Here is a 23,566-nt window from a genome sequence, read left to right as displayed (position 1 = left end):
TTTAAATTGCTAGTTTCAGTATGCAACACATTGACTGTTTGGAAATACACCTTTTAATGTGGATTTCTATTAAAAATAAAACTCTGTATACCCATCTTTCCTTTTTCCTCAGGGCTACAAAGAACAGAATAAATTTATTGCAGCTCAAGGTACTTTCCAGTTCCCATCACCGAACTATCTTTAACTTCTCTTTTCAAAGGTTTTGTTTTTGTACATCCGCATGTGCAAAATTTCAGAAGTTTGCACTTTGGTTTCTCCAATGCTGTACACTACTTGGATGTACCAAGTCAGATGCAAAGACTTGTGACTTACAATTTCATTTAATAAATTTTTAACTAAGTAAAATTTTACCTTAGTAAAATTTCATTTACTAAATTTTAAGTAGCACTTCTGGAATTTTGCTGGACTGCAAGATTGATTCCATTGCAACTCCTTAGAAAACCATACTTGTTTCTTTGTATCCTTGTGTGTTTATGTGTTCTATATTCTGTGCTGCTTATTCACCATTGTTATCCTTTGCCATTTAAACTCATAAAACTATTATGAGGCAAATATATCCCTTTAATACTGTCCCATCTAAAACAGTAATGAAGATTGCTTTAAGGGCTGTCCTTCCTTTAGCAAAATCCAGGGGCCCTGGTCATCGCCTAAACAGGACTATCAAGAAATAAAGGGCAAGTTGCTCTGTGCTTGGGTGGAAACCCAAGGTATGCAAAACCATAAAACATTCTAAAAATACCACTTCCAGGGATCAAAAATCCCCTGAAAATAAAATGAAAAAATAAGAGCTCAGCTGGATCAGGCCAAAGGCCCATCTCATTCAGCTTCCTGTACCTCACAGTGGCCCACCTAGAGTGGCTGCAGGAGCACAGCTGCTGTCAGTGCAGTTCCACACCAATTTGAGGGCTGGCCTCCTCTCCTCCCCATTCTTTGAAGAGGAAGTCGGCCCAACCAGAAGGGGGTGCACGTCTCCTCCGATTTTGGCAGAGGCGCACGCCACTTCAGGCTCCATCAGAGATTTTTCATGCCTCTGGAAATGACGCCCATGAGGGGAGCACTGCTTCCAGGAGGCAGGCAGCACATGCCTCCCAGGTGCCCTCCAGCAACATGAAAAAGCTCCAATGGAACCTTCTGTGCCACTAGCAGCGGCACACAAAGCTCCATCAGAGCCCGGGCTGCCTTTCTCCTTTTTTCAAAGGGGAGAGGAAGGAGGCAGCAGCATGGAAGTAATTGCAGTGACAATGACACCACTGCAATTACTTCTGGGTTGGGGGCAGTGGTGAATGGGGGGGGTTGCCCCTAGCGGGAAAACCTTCAGGACCGCCCCAGCTGGTGACCTGTGATGGACTTTTCTCTCAGAAATCTGCACAATCCCCTTTTAAAGGCCTCTAGGCCAAACACCATCACCATATTCTGTGAAGTAGCTCCACAGATTTACAACTGGGTAAATAAATATTTTCTTTTGTCTGCTCTAGCTCCCCCAACACTCTATTTTAGTGAATGTCCCCTAGTTCTGGCGCTGTATGAGAGGGAAAAGAACATCCCTCTATTTCCAGCATAGTTTTGTATGCCTCAATCATTTCCCCCCTCAGGCTCCTTTTTTCTAGACTGAAGAGCCCCGAATGATGTAAGGGAGGTGCCCCAGCCCAGTAATCATTTTGATAATAAGGCAGCATACTTATAATGCCATCCATTGTATGAACTAATTGCAGAACTACCTTCTGCTGCACAAATTTATTTAAGTCATAATTGTAACTGTGCTAGCTGGGCCTTCTCTGTGGTAGTTTTGTGTTGGGAATACCCTCCCCTGAGATGTTGGTCCAGCACCCATGATACTATCATTTAAATGCTGTTTGTTTTTAACATTTCTATACTGCCCTTTCTCCAAGGAGCTCAGGATAATGTACATGGTCCCTTCCTTCTTTTGTCCTCACACAACAACCCTGTGAGGTAGGCAGGACTGAGAGTGACTAGCTCAAGGTCACCCAGGAAGCTTTATGGCTAAGTGGGGATTGCTGCCACTTCTAATATTAGTTTCTAATGTGTGTGTGTGGGGGGGGAGGGTCTTAAAATATTGTTAGCTATTTTGAGCATTAGTAATGGAAATGTGGTATAAAACATGTTTAAATAAAAATGAGTTTTGGTAACTCTCAACCACTGAGGTTGTCTAGTGGACAGTGGTGCTTTTTGGCTTTGGTAGTGTTGCATTGTTTTTTATTCAACAGATGCATTCTGTGTGTAGGTCCTAAGCAAGACACAGTAAATGATTTCTGGAGGATGATATGGGAACAGAAGTCTGCAACCATTGTTATGTTAACAAATGTGAAAGAGAGAAAAGAGGTAAGTCATCTTTGTTTTCCTTTGTTCTGTTCTGAGCTGTTCCGTATCCTATGTAACTGTTACTAATGTAACCACTTCCTTTTCCAGTTCTTTAATAAGCTTTGGTCTCTTGCAAAATTGCTTAAGTGTGGCAAAGTAACAAAAAAAATTCATTTTAACTGGTGATTAACTGAGGAAATTAATGTTTTATGTGTCAGCCTGTGAATCATGCTTTCAGCCAAAAGAAAATTACCATGTGAAAGTTCATGCGTTAGAGCAGGGGTGTCCAAACATTTTGGCAGGAGGGCCACATCATCTCTCTGACGCTGTGTCTGGGGCCGGGGAAAAAAAGAATTAATTTACAATTTAAAATTTGAATAAATTTACATAAATGAATATATTAGAGATGGAACTTGTGTGAATGAATGAAGGTCTTGCAGTAGCTCAAGGCCTATAAAAGGCCTTGCACAAAGCAAGGCCAGCCTTTCTTTTGCTGCCACTGCTGCATCACAGACGTGAAACAGCAAGTAGTGGAGGGAGCCCTTGTCCCACAGCTCAAGTGAGAGGTTGAACAGTCTTTCTCTTGCTGAGAGGCCAGCACGGGCTCCAGCAAGTCTTTGGAGGGCCAGAGGCTCATTGGAGACTGGTTGAAAGGCCCCGATGGCCACAAGTGGCCCCCAGGCCGGGGTTTGTAGGTACGAATTAGTAGTACGAATTAGTAGGTACTAATTCGTACTACTACTAAATTAGTAGTACTAATTCGTACTACCTACTAAAACTAGTAGGTACGAATTAGGGCCTAGTTGCATACTGACACTAAACATATAACAGTCCTCTCTCTCTCCCCCCCCCCTGTGTGTGTGTGTGAGTTTAAAAAATAAAAATAAAAAATAGCAACACAGGATAGCTACAAACCAGAGCAGAACCATGGTGGCAGGGCTTTAGGACTGTACACTTGCTATGGTTTCACTTCTTATTGCGCTCCCTGTGCTATTAAAAAGAAAATGTTTCCACTCACTTTCAGTGGAATTGCCAGTTCCATTGCCTATTTTTGCTGTGTCATTTGCTACCCCGCATATTAGGCTACACATAACCTTATAAGACATTTTGCTTAAACTGATAAAATGGAAGACACAGTAAACTCTCTAGCAGATCTGCAACAGTAGTGAATCCTGGTGTGTGTGTACTTGATATATGCAGGTATAACCTAATTATTCATGGGTAGATTCATGGGTGGTTTTATCTCAATATTCTGAGAAGGGGCCTTTAAATTAAAGGAAAAACGTTCCTTTACTCAGCCTCGCTTACCATTGTAATGATGGAGAGCGGTAGCAGGTAGGTAATCAATCAATCAATCAATCAACAGCTTACTTTCACTGCACTCTAAGGCAAGTGACCACTCCTCCCCCCTGGAGGTGCAAAAGAATGTAAAGCTGAAGTGTTTATCACCTCTGTTTTGCATTCTCTTTGCATTCTTTTGTGAGTTCCAGGGGGAAGGAGGAGATCACTTACCTTGAAGTGAATTGAAAGTTAGCTATTGATTGATAGATTGCTGCCACTCTCCTGCCATTACAATGGTAAGTGAGGCTGGTTTTAAACTGCTGAGGAGGAAGAAGGTGAGCAGGAGTAGTAATAATAACTGGTATTTGTATGCTGCCTGTCTGGCCATTTTGTTGCTCCTTTTGGCTTTATTCAAGATGTTTTAGGTAGGCTTTTTTATAGACCCCTGAGGGGTTTTTTTACAATAGCAAATATGTCTTTCAAGAACAATCTACAGTCTAGGTCAGGGGTGCCCAAACCCCGGTCCTGGGGCTACTTGCGGCCCTCAAGGCCTCTCAATGTGGCCCTCAGGGAGCCCCCAGTCTCCAATGAGCCTCTGGCCCACGGGAGATTTGTTGGAGCCCACACTGGACCAACACAACTGCTCTCAGTGTGAGGGTGACTGTTTGACCTCTTGCATGAGCTGTGGGATAAAGGCTCCCTCCACTACTTGTTGTTTCACATCTGTGATGCAGTAGCGGCAGCAAAGGAAAGGCCAGCCTTGCTTTGTGCAAGGCCTTTTATAGGCCTTGAGCTATTGCAAGACCTTCATTCATTCATATAAGTTCATCTTTAATATATTCATTTATGTAAACTTATGTAAATTTATTCAAATTTTAAATAGAAATTAATTCTTTTTTCCCCTGGCCCCCGACACAGTGTCTGAGAGACCATGTGGCCCTCCTGCCAGAAACCTTGGACACCCCTGGTCTAGGTAGATCTCTCATGGTCTGGTGAAACACTCTGGCTGCATGCTGCCTCCCACAGACAGAAAGAGCTAGAGCCGGTTTCTTTTGCCTCTCGCCCAAAAGGACTCAGCTTGGCTTCTCAGCTCTCCAGGTCTCACTACTCACGGAGGCTTCCAGTGATCTTGAACTGATCACCTTCAGATGCTAAATCTTTGGGCTTAATGGCAGCTCTTCCCTCTAGGCCAGACCTCCTGTACAGTGATACATATACAGTGGGCTCTGCTTATCCGTGGACCCAGCATCCACAGATTTGAATATAGGCAGACATCAAGCCCATGATGAGAGGGCCTTGGAGACCTCCCAGAAGTGACCAGAAGTGCTTCTCAGTCATGTCCTGGAGCCTTTTAAGTCTTCTGAAAGGCACTTCTGGTTTGTCAAAAAACTGAAAATGCCTTGCAGAAGGATCAGGGAGGCCTTCTGAGGTGTTGGGATGTCACACACATGGGTTTCACAATCCATAAAATTTGGTATCTGCAGGGAGTCCTGGAACTGATCCCTCATGGATACTATTACAATACGTCAGTCATTTTCAACCACTGTGCCGTGGCACACTGGTGTGCCGCGAATGGTCTGCAGGTGTGCCGCAAGAGTTTGGGGGAGGGTCATTTGTTAGTAGGGCCTATGGGGATGTGAGCTCCCCACGAACAGTACAGTGTGCCTTTTGTCAAAAAACTGATGGTGTGCCTTGACAATTTTAGTACCTTGTCAGTGTGCCATGAGACGAAAAAGGTTGAAAATCACTGCAGTATGTGGTCACAATTAGATTTTATTTTGAAATTGAAATTGGATTTCATAATTGAAAAAGTACACTTTGTATACATTTGTACAAATGTAAGATTAGTTACAAAAGTTCTGTAGCCAGTTTGCTTTAGAGAAACGTGCAAGTATCATGACCTAATATTTCAAATTCATGTTTATACAGGACAAATGTTTTCAGTATTGGCCTGATCAAGGATGCTGGACTTATGGAAACATCCGTGTTTCTGTGGAAGATTGTATAGTTCTTGTGGATTATACCATTCGGAAATTTTGTATTCATTCAGTAAGTAGTGGCCTAGTTACCATTGTGTAGCCTTCAACCCTAAACACACTTTTCAAGGAAGTAAGTCCTACTGAACACAGTGGGATTTCAGAGTAAACATGTCTAGATAAACATGTTTAGAGCATGGTTCCCAAACTTTTTAGCACTGGGACCATCTTTTTAAAATGACAGTCTTTTGGGACCCACTTAGGTTTACGAGACTTTAAAAAAAAGATCTGGAAATAAATATTTTGATTTACAAATAATAATCAGAAAAAGATGCTCAAATGTTTTATATTTGCACAAGCTTTCAAACTGCAGGAGCTAAGCTCTTTACAGGGCAGTAAGCAGCTCTCTCATTTTTTAATAGCTTCAGGGCTTGAGGCAAGCAGTTCTCTGATTTTTCCGTCACCCATGTTTTCATTGGAAGCTCTGCTTGAGGATTTGCAACTCACCAAACATCAGCTCACGACCCACCAGTGAGTTCCAACTCACAGTTTGGGAACCACTGGTTTAGAGTAAACACACCTAGGATTACACTGTTGATATGAAAAAATCATGGTCTGTTTCTTTAAAATAAATAGTTGAAACTGCATGTTTTTGTTAACATTTCATTTAGTTATAAAATTAAGCTTTGCCTAAGATTTATTTGACAGAATGGTTCAAGTTCCAAAATCAGCCTTTGTCTTTGCCATCACAAAGCCACAATTTTGATCATTATATTGTGTGGCACTCGAGGATTCATTGGTTCCCCTTATTTGGAGTTGCTTCTAGGAGGAAGGAAAAGTGGTTTTGAGGAGTCTTGTTTCAGAATTGCTTCCTGCCCCCTTGTGGATTTTGTGGGAATAGGGGCTAATGGTGCTTAAATTCTCTAGCTTGTGTCATGAGACAGTCACCGCAAGGCTATTACTGAAAGACCAGGTGAAAAAGTGGGTGCATAGAGGTCACGTTTAAGCAAGCACAATATTTAGAAAGGTGGAACATGTTTGGTGCAGAAACTGAGGTACACCCCATAACATACCATTTCCGTGTCTTTATATATGAATGAATTTGTGCCTTAACTGTTATCTTAGGTGTTTTTATCCACTCCCGTTGATATGTTCTGTGAAGGATTACTCATATCAGTAACTAAGGCTGCACTTCTGTTTACACTTACTTGGAAGTAAGCCCCATTGAACACATTGGGTCTTACTTCTGAGTAAACATGTAGATTGTTCTGTAAATTATTTACTGATTTTGACCCAAGATATAAATCATTATACTCGCATTTTATTTCTGGGTGTCTAGCAGGTTCCTGATGGCTGCAAAGCTCCAAGGCTTGTAACTCAGCTTCATTTCACCAGCTGGCCTGATTTTGGAGTGCCTTTCACACCAATTGGAATGCTTAAATTCCTAAAGAAAGTGAAATCTCTAAATCCTACACATGCTGGCCCAATTGTGGTTCACTGCAGGTATGTGTATCTACATGTGCAGGTACGCACAAATACTCAGTGTTTTGGGAGTAGGCGTAACTGTGAGGGATTTTTTTTTTTGTATCAGACTCCAAGGGTCTGCTCGGTGTCTGAGTGGGATTTCCAGTCTCTCACTTCTGAGAAACTGAAAGCTAGTGAAAGGAAGTAGTAGTCATCAGAACGATTGCCAGAAAATCTGCAATTTCCTACTCGGTATTACCAAAACAATGTTCATTTTTGGCATAAGCAAATATTCTGGGGGAAAAACAAAAATAAATTTATAACAGCCTCACTTTAACTGAGAATTTATCCTGCAGGGTTCCCCTCTCCTCACCACCGCCACCACGTTGCTATTTGATTGTCGAGACTGGTTAGTCAAAGAGATTTTTAGCTTAACACTTCACTCAAGTTAACGCTTTGTCATGGGAAGATTTTTCATTATATTAGGGGCCAATTGAGATATTCCGTTCATACATATACATTGGGCCATCAGTATTAACGGGGGATCTGTTCCAGGACATCCCTCCCCCCGCCCATGGATACCGAAATCCGAAAATAATTAAATCCTCAGGGGGTGGTGCCTCAGAACACCTGCTAGATATGACTGGAAGCTACTAGTGCGAATTGAAAGTGGCTTCCAGTTCGGCATCTGCAGATGCCAAACCTGCGAATAAGGAGGTCCCACCATCACTTTGCATCATTCTTAGATGGAACCTTAACTTTTGCCTCCACCATGATTCCAATCCAGATACCTGCTGTTGCTTCTGTTTACCTTGGAAGTGAAGCTCTGATCAGAATCAGTGGCAGCTTCCCTCTTGGAGCAAACTGAATCTGTGGAGGGATCTGGATGGGGGGCTAAATTCCCTTCCCCATACTCAGTCCCAACCAGGATCAGAACCCTGCAGCTGTTATTTAAATGTTTAATAAACAAATGCTCAAGACCAAACAATATATTTGATAGTTAAATATAAACATGCTTCGGTGTAGACCACAGTATCATTCAAACTTCCTTCCTTGTCTTAATCGCTACGCTGCTTGAAAGGATGTAATGCAAAAATGGGGAAAGCAGAAATTGTATTTCATAAAACAGAAAATCAACACCTCTTTAGTCAAGAACTGCTACAAATTAGATAAGTCTACACCTGAACAAATTCAGTGTATCGATTATTTTCTTCATGTTAGTGGATGGAATTCAATGTGCTGCATGCACAATTATGCCCAGGCTTGAGAACTATTTAGCATCCCTCTTGCAGTGGCAACACTGTATAACTTCCAAACAGATTTCAGTAATTGTTTTTCAAAGTTGAAACAGTAGATCACCACTACCTCCATCTGCTTAAGTCCAATATTGGTAATACATGTGGAATGAGCAGCCCAGGTCTGAAAAGAAAATGTTCTCTAGGGTTTGATTCAGCAAATTATATTGACAAGAAGTCTATAAAGAGAGCATCAACAGATGGCTTAGCTAACCAAGGGCATAAAGTCAGTTATTTATGTAGATGGATTTGTTAACTTCTGTGCATGCCCAAATTTCCTTCAGACATGTTTTTATAATTTGTAAAGTACTCCCATATAAAACCTTTGCTTCTAGTGAGAACATATAAACAAGTACACCTTTTTGCATATTGTTAAGAGCCTTCTTTCCAACTATATATAGACGCACACATATCTGTTGATGCCCTCAAGGGGGAGGAAAGGCTAGTTGGGTTGGATCCAAGATGATTAATACATTTTTAAAATGTCAGTTCCATGTCACAATACAGATATAAAGCATGCTCTTTCTACAACCTATTTCCCAGATCCTATTTTAGAAGAAAAGATATAGCTAATAAACTTGACATTTTAGTTATAATAGAATGAGAGTGGTGGCAGGATGTACATTGTGACTTAGAGTGCTGGAATATGATGTAATAACAACAACAGAGCAAAACAAACTACTAGAATGCAAGATGAAAATTTATGCTTAGGACAGGATACCCTGCCCTTTTCCTCTGAATGGAAGGATAAAAATCATTTGAGTTCATAATTTGAATACTGATGCTGGTGATTGTGCCCCCTCTAGTGGTGGTTCTAACTCTTGCAGTATTTCATACTATGCAATTTCATCATCTAATAATAATTTGAATACTGTAACAGTTACATCAGTGTGGAAGTTGTAGTGTGAACATAAGAACAGCCCCACTGGATCAGGCCATAGGCCCATCTAGTCCAGCTTCCTGTATCTCACAGCGGCCCACCAAATGCCCCAGGGAGCACACCAGATAACAAGAGACCTCATCCTGGTGCCCTCCCTTGCATCTGGCATTCTGACATAACCCATTTCTAAAATCAGGAGGTTGCGCATACACATCCAGTGTGATGGATTTCAGAACTGGGTTTGGTATACTTATCTGTTGATCTTATGGTTATAATGAGAAATAAAAAGCAAGTCTGTGGGTCAAACTAGACATCACATTGGCTTAAAACTGGGTCGGCCCCAATCATGCATAAAATGGGAATGGCAGGGTGGATTTAAAGTGAAAGGGGGCCTGTGGGAAGGGTTATGGAACCCTGTTCCTGTGTGCTGCTCCCCCGCCCCTAATCTGCCTTCCCAGTTTACTTTTATTTTACACTGGGCTCCAGTACTAAAAGTGTGCCCAACTTGGACAAATCACTCTGGCAAAACGCTCAGTATCCTACTCCTTTTGCACTTAAATGTTGTTACTTTTTATGTATGATTTCAGCAGACCAAAAAAGACACAGGTCTGTTACTGTCATGTGCAGTTTGGCCCTAAATAAAGGAAAGCAGGTTCAAAAAGACCTCAAAAAAGAGGACTGGTTATGAGTGTAATCCAATGGAGAGAACTTTGGATCTGATTGGCCTGGGAGTCGCATCTCAGTTTATACATTGACTTAACTAAAGTCAACAAGCAGTGTTATTACCCCTAAGCAGAAACTACTGTACATGGTAGGTGCTGTACAGGAGTGGCCTGCTACAGAGTGTTCACAAGGGAGTTCAGGAGTATTGGGCAGTGAGGATTCTTCCAGAGAAAGTGAGGAACAGTAGTCAGTGGCAGAGAGCATGCTCTGCATGCAGAAGTTTCCAGGTTCAAGATCGAAGACAATTTCAAGTAGAGTTGAGAGCCCTCTTTGAAGCCCTGGAGAACTACTGTCAATCAGCATCATTGTATATTCTGTTTTATAGTTTTTTTTTAATGTTTTAAAGTTCTATGAATATTTAGGGCAGAGTATGATGGTTTTAACTGTATTTTTACTTTTTACTGTGTTTTTACCTTTTTGTACCTGCCCTTTTGTAAGCCACCTTGAGTCCTCTTGGGGAGAATGGTGGGGTATAAATGCCATAAATAAATAAATAAATCATCAGTGCTGACCTATGTAGACCAGTAGCTGTGTAAGACAGTTCTTATGTCTTATGATTCTGTATAAAGACGGTTTCGTGTGTAGGGAATTATACATCCAAAAATGTTACTTCAACATGACTTGGCTCAACTGTGCATTTCTTTCTTGCCTCAGCGCTGGTGTGGGTCGGACAGGCACATTCATAGTCATTGATGCAATGATTGACATGATGCATGCTGAACAAAAGGTTGATGTTTTCGAGTTTGTGGCAAGAATCCGCAATCAGCGTCCACAAATGGTTCAGACTGATGTAAGTACATAAATACATCCCTGTCCATCTTTGCTAATATTTCATGCAAGATGCAAGAAATATTAAATGAAAGCAAAACATCTTCTAGATGCCAGTAGGCCTAGTTGATGATGAATACTTATATACTGTTTTTCAACAAACAGTAAACAAAGAATAGTTTAAAGGCGGTTAACATAGTAAAATAAGTCATTAAATGGTTCCTTATCCCCAAAGGGCTTAACATTGTGTTCCTTCCTGGTGTACATTCAGAGAGCAGTTCTGGTACATGGTAGTTGTAATACTCCAGAAGTAGCCTTTTTGGAGATGGCGCTTGCTGCAGCTTCGGCACCTGTATATTCTTAAAATGATTTGCTTGTTTTTCCCTTACTCTAAATAAACTTGGCTTCTCCTCAGTGACATCAGATAGCCATGCTACTTAACAACAATGATAGTAATATTATTGTTAGGGAGAACAAGACATATTTGCAACTGAATGGTTGCTAAAGCATGTATCTCTGAGTTTAAACCCACAGGAGACTGGCCACACATTCACTCCAGTTCAGGAGTTCATGGAAAAAGCTGCACTAGTGCCTGCTCAGGCACTGCCAATCATCCTTTGGCAGACTTCCAGTGTCTGCATTGTATCCCAGCAGCACCTGTTTGCTAAAACATTTGGGAGTTTCTCCCTGAGAGTTTGCCCTTCTAAGGGCAGTAAACTTCCTGTTCCTGTCCTGGTAAGCAACAGCAGAATTTGCATGCTTTGTGCACTGTGTCAGTGTGCACGGAGGGCTGACTTGCTTGTGTGGAGACAAGCCCCTGGCCATTCCTTGGGGCTCGCTTCTAGAACTTTAGAAATTTCATTTTGCAAGACTGTCTGCTACATCGCAGAGGTGGAAAAAGAAATGGATTTGGCCCCCACATGCTTAGAGCATTTATTATGTTTTTATAAAGCTTAGAAATGCCAGTTAGGTTGCCTGAAATGCAGGCTGTCTCTTGCAGTTAACCACTGATAAACAACAACTAGCATCTTTCAGAGTTGCTGAGTGCAAAAAAACTAATCACTGGTCCCTTTTCTCAAAGCCAGGATAGATTTTCATCTGATATGCAGTTGTCAGTAACACTGGGGTGAAAATTCTACTAAGGTTATTTTTTTATTAACAGAAAATAAAATATATAGGGTATCTGACCGACTTTTGGATATGTTATGTATTGGTGATAGCCCTAAGAGAGAGACGTTGTAGCATGACCAACTTCATGTTTTGAGAAGAGAGATATTTCTGGAGTAGTAAAAAAATACCACAATGGTAAGTTGAGTGTGTTTGAAAAAATATTTCGAATGTCCTGATTAATAAGTTTGTCTGCTTCTTTTCAGATGCAGTATTCTTTCATTTATCAAGCCTTACTTGAATACTACCTCTATGGTGACACTGAATTAGATGTGTCTTCTTTGGAAAAGCACCTGCAGCCATCACACAGTGCAACACCAAATCTTGTCAAAATAGGGCTAGATGATGAGTTTAAGGTAAGCATTAAATATGTTTTTATTAAAATTTCAGACTCAAATAGAAAAGATGGATATACTTTTTTCTCTCCCCCCCCCCCCCCGGTTAAACATTTTTTTAAAGACTCTTTCAAATACATGATTTTAGTTACTGGCATTATGGGTCAGTTTCTCCATGAGATATCTGGAATCTCCTGCTAGGCAAAAAAAAAGGGGGGGAGGGTTCTTTATATAAGGGTGGTTCAGCTAGAGGGTGAGGGAAACCTTGGTGAACATATTTCCTTCTCCCCCTCCCCCCAAAAAAAGATTCCCCCCCCAAAAAGATTCCTCCCTTGGTGATTTGTAATGTGTGCAAAGAGGCTGAAAATGTTTGGACAGCGCAACAACACTCAGATAGCATTCCCAGTTAATCTTTTTGTAGCTTCAATTCACTGCTGCTGTGGCACAGTTATTTATATTGAAATGTTTTATCTGAATTTGATCTCATCATTTGGTAGCCAAATCTGGTTGACTACATGGACATACCACTGTAGGGGAAATGAGACATTTTACAGCAATAAATGGTGCCTATGGAACTCTGTTCTAAAACCCATTCAAATTATGCCTTTTGGCTACCTGTGCATTAAGTTATTCTCGTGCACTTTTGGTTACTACTACAGTGAATCCTTGATTTAATAGACTAGTAGAAGGGAAACAGGTTCTTTTAATGTCAAAAGTCTGATAAGTCTAGGCACCCCTTTCCCCCATTGGTCTGCTAAACCCCTATTGTAGAACTCTCCTGGACACTACTGCTCTGCCTCACTCCCAGCCAGGATGCACTAGGAATTGAAACACATCTCCATTTCTGAGACTGCTCTAGGAATGGAGAGGTCCTCAGGAAGTGGATTCCACTTCTTAATGACCTCTCAATTCCTAAAGCAGCCTCAGAAACAAAGAAACATTACCCAGGCCAACACACATTTTGCTTCCTTAAACGTTACACCAATTCCTGGGTATATTTGGGGTGCTATTTCCAAAATATCTTCCCCTGGGGGCTGGGGATAAGAATAGGCCCTCAGTTTGGCTGTACTTGTCGTAAGAGGCGACTAAACAGCCACTGGGTAGATGGGGCTCGTCAGCCTGGGAAGGCAGCTCATCTGAGAGAAGGAAAACTCTGATCCCAAACCTCCACTGCCTTGTGGCTACATCCAGTTATGGAAAAGGCTTCAGGAGTCAACCTCGAGGCAAAATCCGGAGCCGGAGTCCCTGAGGCAGTACATGGCTGAACACAGTCGCGTTCTGGCAACTCCTGTGACGCCGCTGGAACCAACCGTATTGGCCTCTGCCTTTCCATTGGACCATTTCAGCGACGTGGAGAGGGGGGATTTGCTGCATGGGTAACAGCCTATCCTCCATACCTACTTTACCCAGGCTTCGCACACTGGAGAGGACACTCTGTTCCAGAACCACCATTCAGAGCATGACACCATAGTCTTCCGAGACTGAAGGATGCCAACTCTGATTTCCAAAAATGGCATGCGTTTTGCCCTATCACTTCTAGTTTTGGAGATATAGTATAGCCTCTTTAGTGAATGGTTCAAGCAGCTTCCTCATGAGGAAACCTACACTATGGCCAGTTACAGGAGGCCAATTACTTCCAGATTGGGAGACCAGACACAACACAACAAATATCAGTAAGAGGCTCAGGGCAGGCTGACCAGCTTTTTTTGAGCTTGTGAAAAGCACATGCTGGAGCTCTACTCACTGAGCTGAGTCTCCTATTGCTGCTTATCATGTTGCTGGTCTCTCTGCCAGGCGGTGGGAGTCTGGGCATCCCGCAAGTACCACTGCAAGTACCACCAGTTACTTGTACAAGTTGTACAAATACCAGTGGTTGATAAATGCTGTCCTAGACGGGAGGCAAATCTCCCAGCACTTTCACTCCCAGCACTCGTCAGCACTTTCTGACACTTAACTACCTTAAACAGCCCTTTTTCCACTGTCAAGTGAGCTCTGTAAGGTAGGGCTTAACAGACTTCTGTGGACATCAAAAATTGTCTGTTTTTTTCAAAATAGTTGAATTGAGGTCTGTTAAATCAAGGGTTCACTGTGTTAGAAAATGGGTGTAAATTATACAGTTATGTAGCAGAAGATTCATTTTCTGATTGGTTTCCACTGACCCCTGCTAGTTTGCTGCTAACAATAAAACAGAGGCAGTGGCAGTAAAAAGATTTCAAAGAAAAACACTTTACTTACAGTTCAAAAGCTGGTACGTTTCTGTTGGGATTTCTTCACTCCCTCCCTCCCCTCCTGACCTTGCAATGCTCAAGCAGCTCCCTCCATAAGCTCCACCAGCTGCATGGAGTACACCATGCCATGTGGTCTTACACACCTATGTAAAAAGAAAAACCCTAGGATTCCCTGTGATGAAGCAAGCAAGGCAGAGACACACCTCCACAGGTTAAAGAGTAAAATCTAAGATCAGTAGCCTCTGTGTCATCTGCCACCTAGATGAGATACTGCCCTATCCCCAGTGTCCTGCAGACAATGTGCTACTTACTTTTCAAACCATTGTGACTTTTAAAAGAAAGCAAATCATTTTTCTTGAATAATGTATGTATCTTTGGTAATGGAATTTGAGGATTGTGAACAAATATAAATAGATGGTCTTATCTTTCACGAGCAGACAAGTTGCTCATGAAAGTCATGAGCAGACATTATCATGGTAAATGAGCTGTATTGTACATATACGTGTGTGATACTTGCATACTAACATGAATTACAGTCCATGGGACAAAGCAGAAGGAACAGAAGTTTCCAGTCTTCTTTATAGTCACTTCGGCTTATCACTCCAAACAAAGAAACTGGTGACAAGTTCATGGTGCAAATATCAGTTTTTAATTTATTATATGTAGGATGCAAGCGAACTTATGTGAAGTAACATTGCATGGTTTGCGATCAATCTTTATTTACAAATTTTATCATGAAATTGAAATGGTCATTTTAGCTTTCTGAATATAAACATAGTGATCCAAAAAGGCATGGCTTAACTTTCAATTTGTACCTTTTTGCTCTAGAAATTAACAAATGTTCGAATAATGAAAGAAAACATGAGAACTGGTAACCTGCCAGCAAATATGAAGAAAGCCAGAGTTATCCAAATCATCCCATGTAAGATATTGGTTCTCCTCTGCATAAACCTGTGCAAAAGTTTCACACATAAAAAATGCCTGGGACAGAGTACAGTAATGGTATACATTCAGCAGCAGATGGCACTGCTAGACTGAAATACAAATAAATTCAATTGCGAATTTGAATTGCAAAGGTCTGCAGGACATAACTTGTATAGTAGACTGTGAAATGTAGAATCTTTTAAGAAATCTAATATGTGATGGTTTTCTATTGTAGATGACTTTAACAGAGTAATTCTTTCGATGAAAAGAGGTCAGGAATATACTGATTACATCAATGCTTCTTTCATAGATGTAAGTACTTCTCTCTTTGTGTTAATGTGTATCATTTATAAAAAAATATTCAGCTTTGTTTAGGACTAGCAAGCAACATTGCTGTGTTGTGTGCTCGTATCATTACCACATGACCTGTTGAAATATTAGATGGGGATTTCCATTTCGTCTTGCTCTTAAAGATACTTTCAGTATCTTAAGAAAGATCATTGCACATATCTCCCCATAGCAAGGACATTTACTTCTCTCTACTGCCATTTTAGGCAATAAAATTTAAGCCTAAATCTGTTTCTAGTGAGTTTAGAACTACTTTGATTAGATGACTTGGAATGTAATGCTCAAACCATCAAGTTACCAAATATATTTTTTTTCCTGTCAAGGGCTATCGTCAAAAAGATTACTTTATTGCAACTCAAGGACCACTTCCTCATACTGTGGAAGACTTCTGGCGAATGGTGTGGGAATGGAAATGCCACACAATTGTTATGCTTACTGAAGTTCTGGAAAGGGAGCAAGTATGATCAATTTGGCTAATGTTTTCAGTTTTCCTTTATTAATACTTGTAAAATGGGCTGAACTTAGGACAATTTTCTTTAAAACATTTTAACCCATCAGCAAAATGGGTTAACTGAGCCACAAGAGTGCTCTGCTATACCAATTCATTCCTTCAAGCCCCAGAAGTGTCTGAGTGCATCTGTGAGCAGAGTGTCAGCATGTCCAGTAGGCTGTGTAACACAGCATGTCCAGTAGGCTGTGTAACTACTCACTGGTGTAGATGTACTGCTGTACTCAGCTTAGAGATTTTGTAACTGCACTGACAAGTCACAGGAATTGGACCTTGGTGGCTGTAGTTGTATAGCTCCTGGGCAAGACAGTATCCAGTATACCTATGGTTTACCAGGGCTCAGCTGAATCTAACCTGGCTTGAACATCCTTGGTGTGAAAATTCAGAAACAGCTGTCACAGTCCAGAGGAAATCACACGTAATCAAGTCCCACAGTAATAAATGGGAATTAAGTGTGCTGAATTGAGTGTTCAGATGTTGGTGAGGCTTAATACAGTAGTGCTTACTTAGCTTTCTTTGAACTGCACTCAGTGTGGACAACTGCATGATAGCAAGAAGTGTATATTTAGTGAAGTGTCAAACTGTATTTGTTAGCTTTAAGTAGAATATAATGTTGTTCTTCTCTCTGTCTGCTGCATAATGTAGAGTAACTTAAATTGCCAGTATTGCTGAAGGAACAGACATAAAATGAATCTGTCTAAGCCAACTTCCTTTTCACTATATCGACATGTTTATATCTTTCTAATAAGCGCTGAGGTGTGGTGGGTTTGGTTGAACAATGCTTCATTTAGATTGTAGAGCTTAGAAAGATAGTTCCTCTAGCTAATATTTTGTAGTGACCCTAGGCCTTTTTGTGTTTTGCTTTTCTGTTCGTCTTGAAAAATGCCACTTTGCTTACCTATTTGATGCTATTTGCTCTTCAGGCAATTATTGCAGTACAAATGGGAAGGAGAATCAACACACAACAGAACACAAAAACAGGACAGCCATTTGGACTTTTATTAATGTTCCAGTACATTATGAAAATGATCTTTATCAAAGAAATATTTAGATTCTTTACAGACCAGCTCAAAGGCAAACTTCTAGCATCCATTTCATATCTGGAACATGCTGGAAACTCAATAAGACTTATTGGTGGCAGCAGTGCATCATGCCTTCCTCTTCTCCTTGACTTTTTATCCTAGCAAAAGACAGAGAGTGCAGGAAAGGGAGTGGGAGAGGAGCTGCTCTAGATTGCCAGTCGTCATTCTTCTCCCTCTTCCTCCTTTCCTTTCTTTTGAAGTGGCAGGAGGAGGAGGAAGGAGGTAAGTGAGTTAGTTGTCTGGTGACTGGTGCTGCTGGAAGGGGTGATACCATTTCAGGCAGTAAGTGACTGGCAAAATATTTGCTGTGGAAGGCATTGATATCTGACCTTAGTCTTGGAACTTTGTTCTGGCCAGTATTTTGGTCCTGTATACTAAGATGACTAATGATTTCAGGGGAAATCTAATTGATTTCAGGGGAACTAATTTTCATAGGATACAACTCCTTTGTTTTACTGTTCAAGTGCACCTCACTTTGTAGTTTTTGATAGTTAAAATTTTAACAAATTGGCCCAAAGATTCCCAGGCAGTTTACAATACAGCTTTACAACCAATAATGAAATAAGTAAAAATGCAACAGAATAAGATTACAAAAGATAGTGATGTTTTTTTACATTTAGAAGAGTTGTTCCTTCTCATGGTATACCGACTAGTCACTTTTAGACTGTGACTCTAGGCGGAAAAAATGGTGTGTTTGATCAGAATAGTTGAATATCAGTTTTGTTTTTCATTCTCTGATATCATGAGATTGTCTCAGAGTTGTACAAAGTTAGGAAAGAGACTGGATTATTATATGATTTAAGTATTGTTTTCCTTCATTTCAAATAATCCAGAGTGTCTTCCACTTCTTAGATTCCCCTCTCTGTTTTGCATCATTCTGCTAATAGTGAATTATTCTGCTAATAGTGAATTAAATGATTTTTATTTACTATACGTGATTGGGTGAAACTAGATTTGGTTTTTGTAGTGATTTCCAGAAAGTATTGTTCTTTTTGTATGACAAGGTATCAAAAAGAAAGTTTTATAATTCATGTATTCCTTGTTTCAATATTATAGGAAAAATGTTTTCAGTATTGGCCATCAGAAGGTTCTGTTATTTATGGTGAAATTGCCATCGAGATAAAGAATGATTCACTTGCTGATGCCATAAGCATAAGGGACTTTCTGATAACACACAGTCAGGTACTGTTGGTGATTTTTCTGTATATATCGTGATCCAAATCATTTGCTGAACGTGAGGTTTGCTTAAAATCAGTTCAGATGTAATTCAACTGAATGTATTTTGGAAGCTTTGTAACCAAATTGTATATATCTACTGATGATTATCTTTCTATATAAACTAACAGGGTGCATAATTAACAAGCTTGTTATTAATGTTAAACAAGCCCTGCAGTTAACAGATTAGATGGCTGGATTCAGAAGACTAAATTATATTCCTTCTGTTCTTACAACTGAATTAAACTTGTGCTTTTGTTGTTTTTTAAATGACCAGGAAAAGCAGGGCAGACTTGTCCGACAATTTCATTTTCATGGATGGCCTGAAATTGGAATTCCTGCTGAAGGAAAAGGAATGATTGACCTCATTGCAGCTGTCCAAAAGCAGCAGCAGCAGACAGGCAACCATCCCATTACAGTGCACTGCAGGTAAAATGTTTTTGTATTTGAATGGTGAAGTTGGCCCGGGCTCATCTCTTAAGATGAGAAACAGGGTCATTGCTAGAAAGCTGTGACCTGTCATTACTTGTGGGTTTGGATTTCTTCTGCTCAGTCAATTGCATTCACAGTGTTGAAGACTTGCTTCATCTGATCTTGTTAGCTGGAGATATAATTCATCCATTGCCTTAAAATGTGGATTACCAACATCTCGTAATGCACAGTGATCAAAGTCTCAGGGTGATTCACTATTCTTTCCAACTGTTGCTGCTAATGCTTTGGCAGGTGAGACACAAAGGTGTCTCAAGCCCTTTTTTTGTGACTAGGCAATATCTCACTTTCTGTAGACTTTCTTTTGAGAAAGGAAAGTGGGGATGGAGCCTTGACCACTAGTTTGAATAAGCAACTCATTATTCAGACTTCATTCATAGATATACTGCCCCAATCATGATTTGCTTGTTAATGTTCCAAACCTAGAACAGGCACACGTGTTCCCTCTTCCTTCCAACTCCCTCCTGTTCTGGCACGCTTCCTCTCTGGGCTGCGTCTTTCTTCTCCTCCTATAATGGAGGAGAAGAGGGGGTGGCCCAGTTTGGCACTGCACACCTACAATGGGACTTGCTTCTCCTCCCTGCTTGGTTTGTGGCAAACCAGGAACAAAGACAAAGAGTTGCAGAAAGGAAGGAAGGGACAATGAATTCCAAGTTTCATTGTGGGTTTGGTCATGCAAGCTCAGTGTGCTGAATTGTGGTCAGCGTCTGTGTTACTGGTCTGGTACCTCAGCAAGTTGGTGGTTTCCATAACAACAGCTGTTTCCTTCTCTCAGGAGATTAACTTGGAATCGGGAGCAGTGGCAGTCCTGGGCTTTTTCATGCTCAGGGATGCCACTTTGTTTGTCGCCCCACCCATGACCCAGACGTAATTGCGTTGAATGTCATCATGTTACCACAATTGCTTCCAGAATTGCGCCAGAAGTACAAGCCTACTCCTGGTGCGATTTTGCACTTCTTTGGGCTGCCCTGCTTTCTTTCCTCTAAGGCAGGGGTGCCCAAACCCCGGCCCTGGGGCCACTTGCGGCCCTCGAGAACTCCCAATGCAGCCCTCATAGAACCCCCAGTCTCCAATGAGCCTCTGGCCCTCCAGAAATTTGTTGGAGCACACACTGGCCCGATGCAATTGCTCTCAGCGTGAGCGCGACTGTTTGACCTCTCCTGTGAGCTGTGAGACGAGGGCTCCCTCCACTGCTTACTGTTGCACGCCTGTGGTGCAGTAGTGGCAGCAAAGGAAAGGCCAGCCTTGGTTTGTTCATTGACTTTTATAGGCCTTGAGCTATTGGAAGACCTTCATTCATTCATATAAGTTCATCTTTAATATATTCATTTATGTAAAATTATGTAAATTTATTCAAATTTTAAATGTAAATTAATTCTTTTTTTCCTTGGCCCCCAACACAGAGTCAGAGAGACCATGTGGCCCTCCTGCCAAAAACTTTGGACACCCCTGCTCTAAGGGTAGGAAAGACGCAGCCCAGAGTGGCACGTCTTTTGTCTCCTCAAAAGATGTGGCCCAGAACTGCACAGAATCGCACCCAGGGTGGCTGCCATTTTGGGCACAATGCCACTCCAGGCAGTATCTTTCGTATCCTCCAAGGAGAGGATTTCGTATCTTTTGTATCCTCCAAAAACATGACCCAGCATTGCGGCTGGAGAGGCAGTAAGTTGCTGCCACTCTGACCACTATTCAATGCCAGACTGTGCTGCCCCCTCTCCTCCTTTATAGGAGGCCTAGGCCTCCTCCTTTATAGGAGAAGGAAGGGGTGGCCTAGAGCGGCAGCGCACTGGGAGTTGTGACTCCTAGTGCACTGCTGCTCTAGGTCACGAATCCTCTCCTCCTAGAGGAGAGAAAAGAGGCAGCCTAGAACAGCAGTGCGTCACAATTCCCGGCGCACTTCCTCTCTGGGCTGCGTCTTTCTCCTCCTCCTATAATGTAGGAGGGGGGGTGGCCCAGTTTGGCACTGAATTACCTTGTTGTCAGGAGTAAATCAAATAGTACATGGGAAGTACATGCTTCGGACAGCACCATATACATGTAAAGTATTATTATTACAAAAAAAAAAACACAGTAAGAGCAGTGACCAACACTGACCAATGTAAATTGGATACGTTAATTGCCGGCACATTGATAACAGCAAAACTTAAAACAGTTGTAAAAATAATAAATACAGTAGCAAGGTTGGGAGAAACATCCAAGAACAATCTTGGGAGAACAATGTTGATTTTTATTTGGTCCCTAAAAGAAATGTAAATGCTAGTCAAGTTTTCCTGGGGACACTGTAACAAGCACCAAATGCATTTTTAGTAACAGAAGATCAATTACGGATGCAATTTGGGGTATGTTTTTATTGCACTGTATATAGGTTTCACAAAGTATCCTGTTAAAACTAAGAAATGTATTTGTCTTGCAGTGCTGGAGCTGGAAGAACAGGTACATTCATAGCACTCAGCAATATTTTGGAGCGAGTCAAAGCTGAAGGGCTTTTAGATGTATTTCAAGCTGTGAAGAGTTTACGATTGCAAAGACCACATATGGTGCAAACACTGGTAAGTTGTTTTAGCCACTGAAATAATTGTCCCACAATATAGGATATTGATACTAAGAAAAGGAGCACTTTTTACTATCTTCTTACAATGGGACTCTTGTTTTCTACTTTTTAGAGGCACAACATATGCAGTATTTGGGGAACTGTAATTTCCTATCTCTGTTGCTTGCCAAACCCAGACTTGTTTATATTCTGTAATAACAATAAAAATTCTGCAGAAAAATGCCCAGACCTTACAAAAAATAAATATCCAGTCTGTTTCTATATTTATTTAAAAATAAGTCTCATTGTCTTCAGTCGGGCTTATTCCCAAATAAGTGTGCATAGGCTTTTGCCTTTGCACTCCCTAATAACCTGCATGCAGCACTGTTACATGCAGAATGGCTGCCCAGGGGGTGTGGTGGGTCAGGTAGGCGCAGGCATCACCCACCTCCCCCAGGGCAACCAATGAAGTAAGGCTGGTAGCTCTTGCATTAGGCCAGCCATAAATGAACTCCGCTTGAGGAGAGATGAGGTTTGGGAAAATTTACAATCAGGCAACATTGTCCAAATTAAACAAATCCAACATTTTAAGCTGTAAAACGCTGCACTGGGTGTGCCCATATACATACACTCAGCTCCAATGCCCAATTCTGATACTGTGAGCTTAATGCGAACAGCATACGTATCCTCTGTTCACATCTCCAGTGAAGCCATTGTTGTGTTTATTATATTTGAGAGCCAGGGTGGTGTAGTGGTTTTAGAGGTGGACTTAGACCTGGAAGATCCAGGTTTGAATCCCCCCCTTAGCCACGAAACTTCCTGGGTGACCTTGGGCCAGTCACTTTCTCTCAGCCTCACCTACCTCACAGGGTTGTTGTGAAAACAAAAGGAGGGGAGCAGCTGTGTACACCATCCTGAGTTCTTTGGCGGAAGGGCGGTATAAAAATGTGGATAAATAAATAAATAAATATTTCAAAAGCAATAGCCCAGGCAGCATTACTTGCAAATTGATTACGCCATAACAAAGAAAGGTTTGTTAAATTGAAATGCAAAAAGTTAGTAGTGTGGTAATTTGCTGTATTTTGTATTAAATCTGATGCTTCAGTTAAATGTTAGACACGCTTCACTGGATTGATTCTAATTCAGAGGAGTACATCAATGTAAATGTATTCCTTTTTTTTTTTCTAGGAACAGTATGAATTCTGCTACAAAGTGGTACAAGATTTCATTGATATATTTTCTGATTATGCTAATTTCAAGTGAAGATTTCTGCCTTATTTTTTATTTAATCACCTGTACAGAGATTTGTAAATCATGTTAATTTATTTCCATTGATTTTTTAAAACTCTAAATGTACATATTACTATGTTTGTTTGCTCTGAATGTCTTCTCAGATGTGTAAATTATGCAAATAGACTTTTGTTCTGATCCGAAAAAGCATGTGCAAAACCTTTTCAAAAAGAATAAGAATCTTCAAATTAATTCATTGGTGAGGATGGAAAGGAGGGACTGAAACCTAGCTCTTTTTTTTGCCCAAACTGCTGAGTGGTGGAACGCTAATCTTTTTGAAAGACCTCCACACATGTAACCTCAGCTGTTGAATGAAAGAGGGTAACTGTGTGTGCAGTGATAATTGTCTATGGAGTTCACCATCCAGCTAGGGAGATGCAAACCTGTTTGCGTACATGTGCTGCTCCTAGCTGGATGAGGTGTGGTATTCTGCCTAACAGGTGGCCATGTACATTAGATTGCAATATATGTTAATGAATACAGGGCACAATCCATTTTACGTTAGGCATATTTTCAACCAATAGCAATATTAAATACAGACTTAAATTCCCTCTATTGAAATTAATGGGACTTGGACCTTAGTAAATGAAGCACTTAATAATGTAGCACTCCTGTAAAAAGGTCATCAGTGTCTTGGATGAAGAGATCCCTGGAAACCCCATGTAGAAACAAGATATGGATATCATTAATTAATGAAATTTTAGAAGTACTTAACTTTGGCTGGACCATGCCCATATTTTGCCT

At 41.0% G+C, this 23,566-nt stretch overlaps 1 protein-coding gene across 1 annotated transcript in view; it reads left to right on the top strand.

The window, feature by feature from the left end:
- The window catches only part of PTPRE (protein tyrosine phosphatase receptor type E), a 149,159-nt gene extending 126,333 nt beyond the window's left edge, over positions 1-22,826 (top strand). The window contains exons 9-21 of the mRNA XM_066619135.1: positions 113-149; positions 2,243-2,340; positions 5,530-5,649; positions 6,916-7,079; positions 10,593-10,728; positions 12,080-12,229; positions 15,265-15,358; positions 15,596-15,672; positions 16,032-16,166; positions 18,355-18,480; positions 18,791-18,942; positions 21,416-21,551; positions 22,721-22,826. Coding sequence (XP_066475232.1) covers positions 113-149; positions 2,243-2,340; positions 5,530-5,649; positions 6,916-7,079; positions 10,593-10,728; positions 12,080-12,229; positions 15,265-15,358; positions 15,596-15,672; positions 16,032-16,166; positions 18,355-18,480; positions 18,791-18,942; positions 21,416-21,551; positions 22,721-22,795 — 1,500 coding nt within the window. The 3' untranslated portion in view covers positions 22,796-22,826. The remainder of the gene's footprint in view (positions 1-112; positions 150-2,242; positions 2,341-5,529; positions 5,650-6,915; positions 7,080-10,592; positions 10,729-12,079; positions 12,230-15,264; positions 15,359-15,595; positions 15,673-16,031; positions 16,167-18,354; positions 18,481-18,790; positions 18,943-21,415; positions 21,552-22,720) is intronic.
- The last annotated feature ends 740 nt before the right edge of the window (positions 22,827-23,566 follow it).

The sequence above is a fragment of the Tiliqua scincoides genome, chromosome 3 (assembly GCF_035046505.1).
Source record: "Tiliqua scincoides isolate rTilSci1 chromosome 3, rTilSci1.hap2, whole genome shotgun sequence".
Classification (NCBI taxonomy): Eukaryota; Metazoa; Chordata; class Lepidosauria; order Squamata; family Scincidae; genus Tiliqua; species Tiliqua scincoides.
The sequence above is the reverse complement of the archived record's forward strand: the minus strand, read 5'-3'. Positions and strand labels throughout refer to the sequence as shown.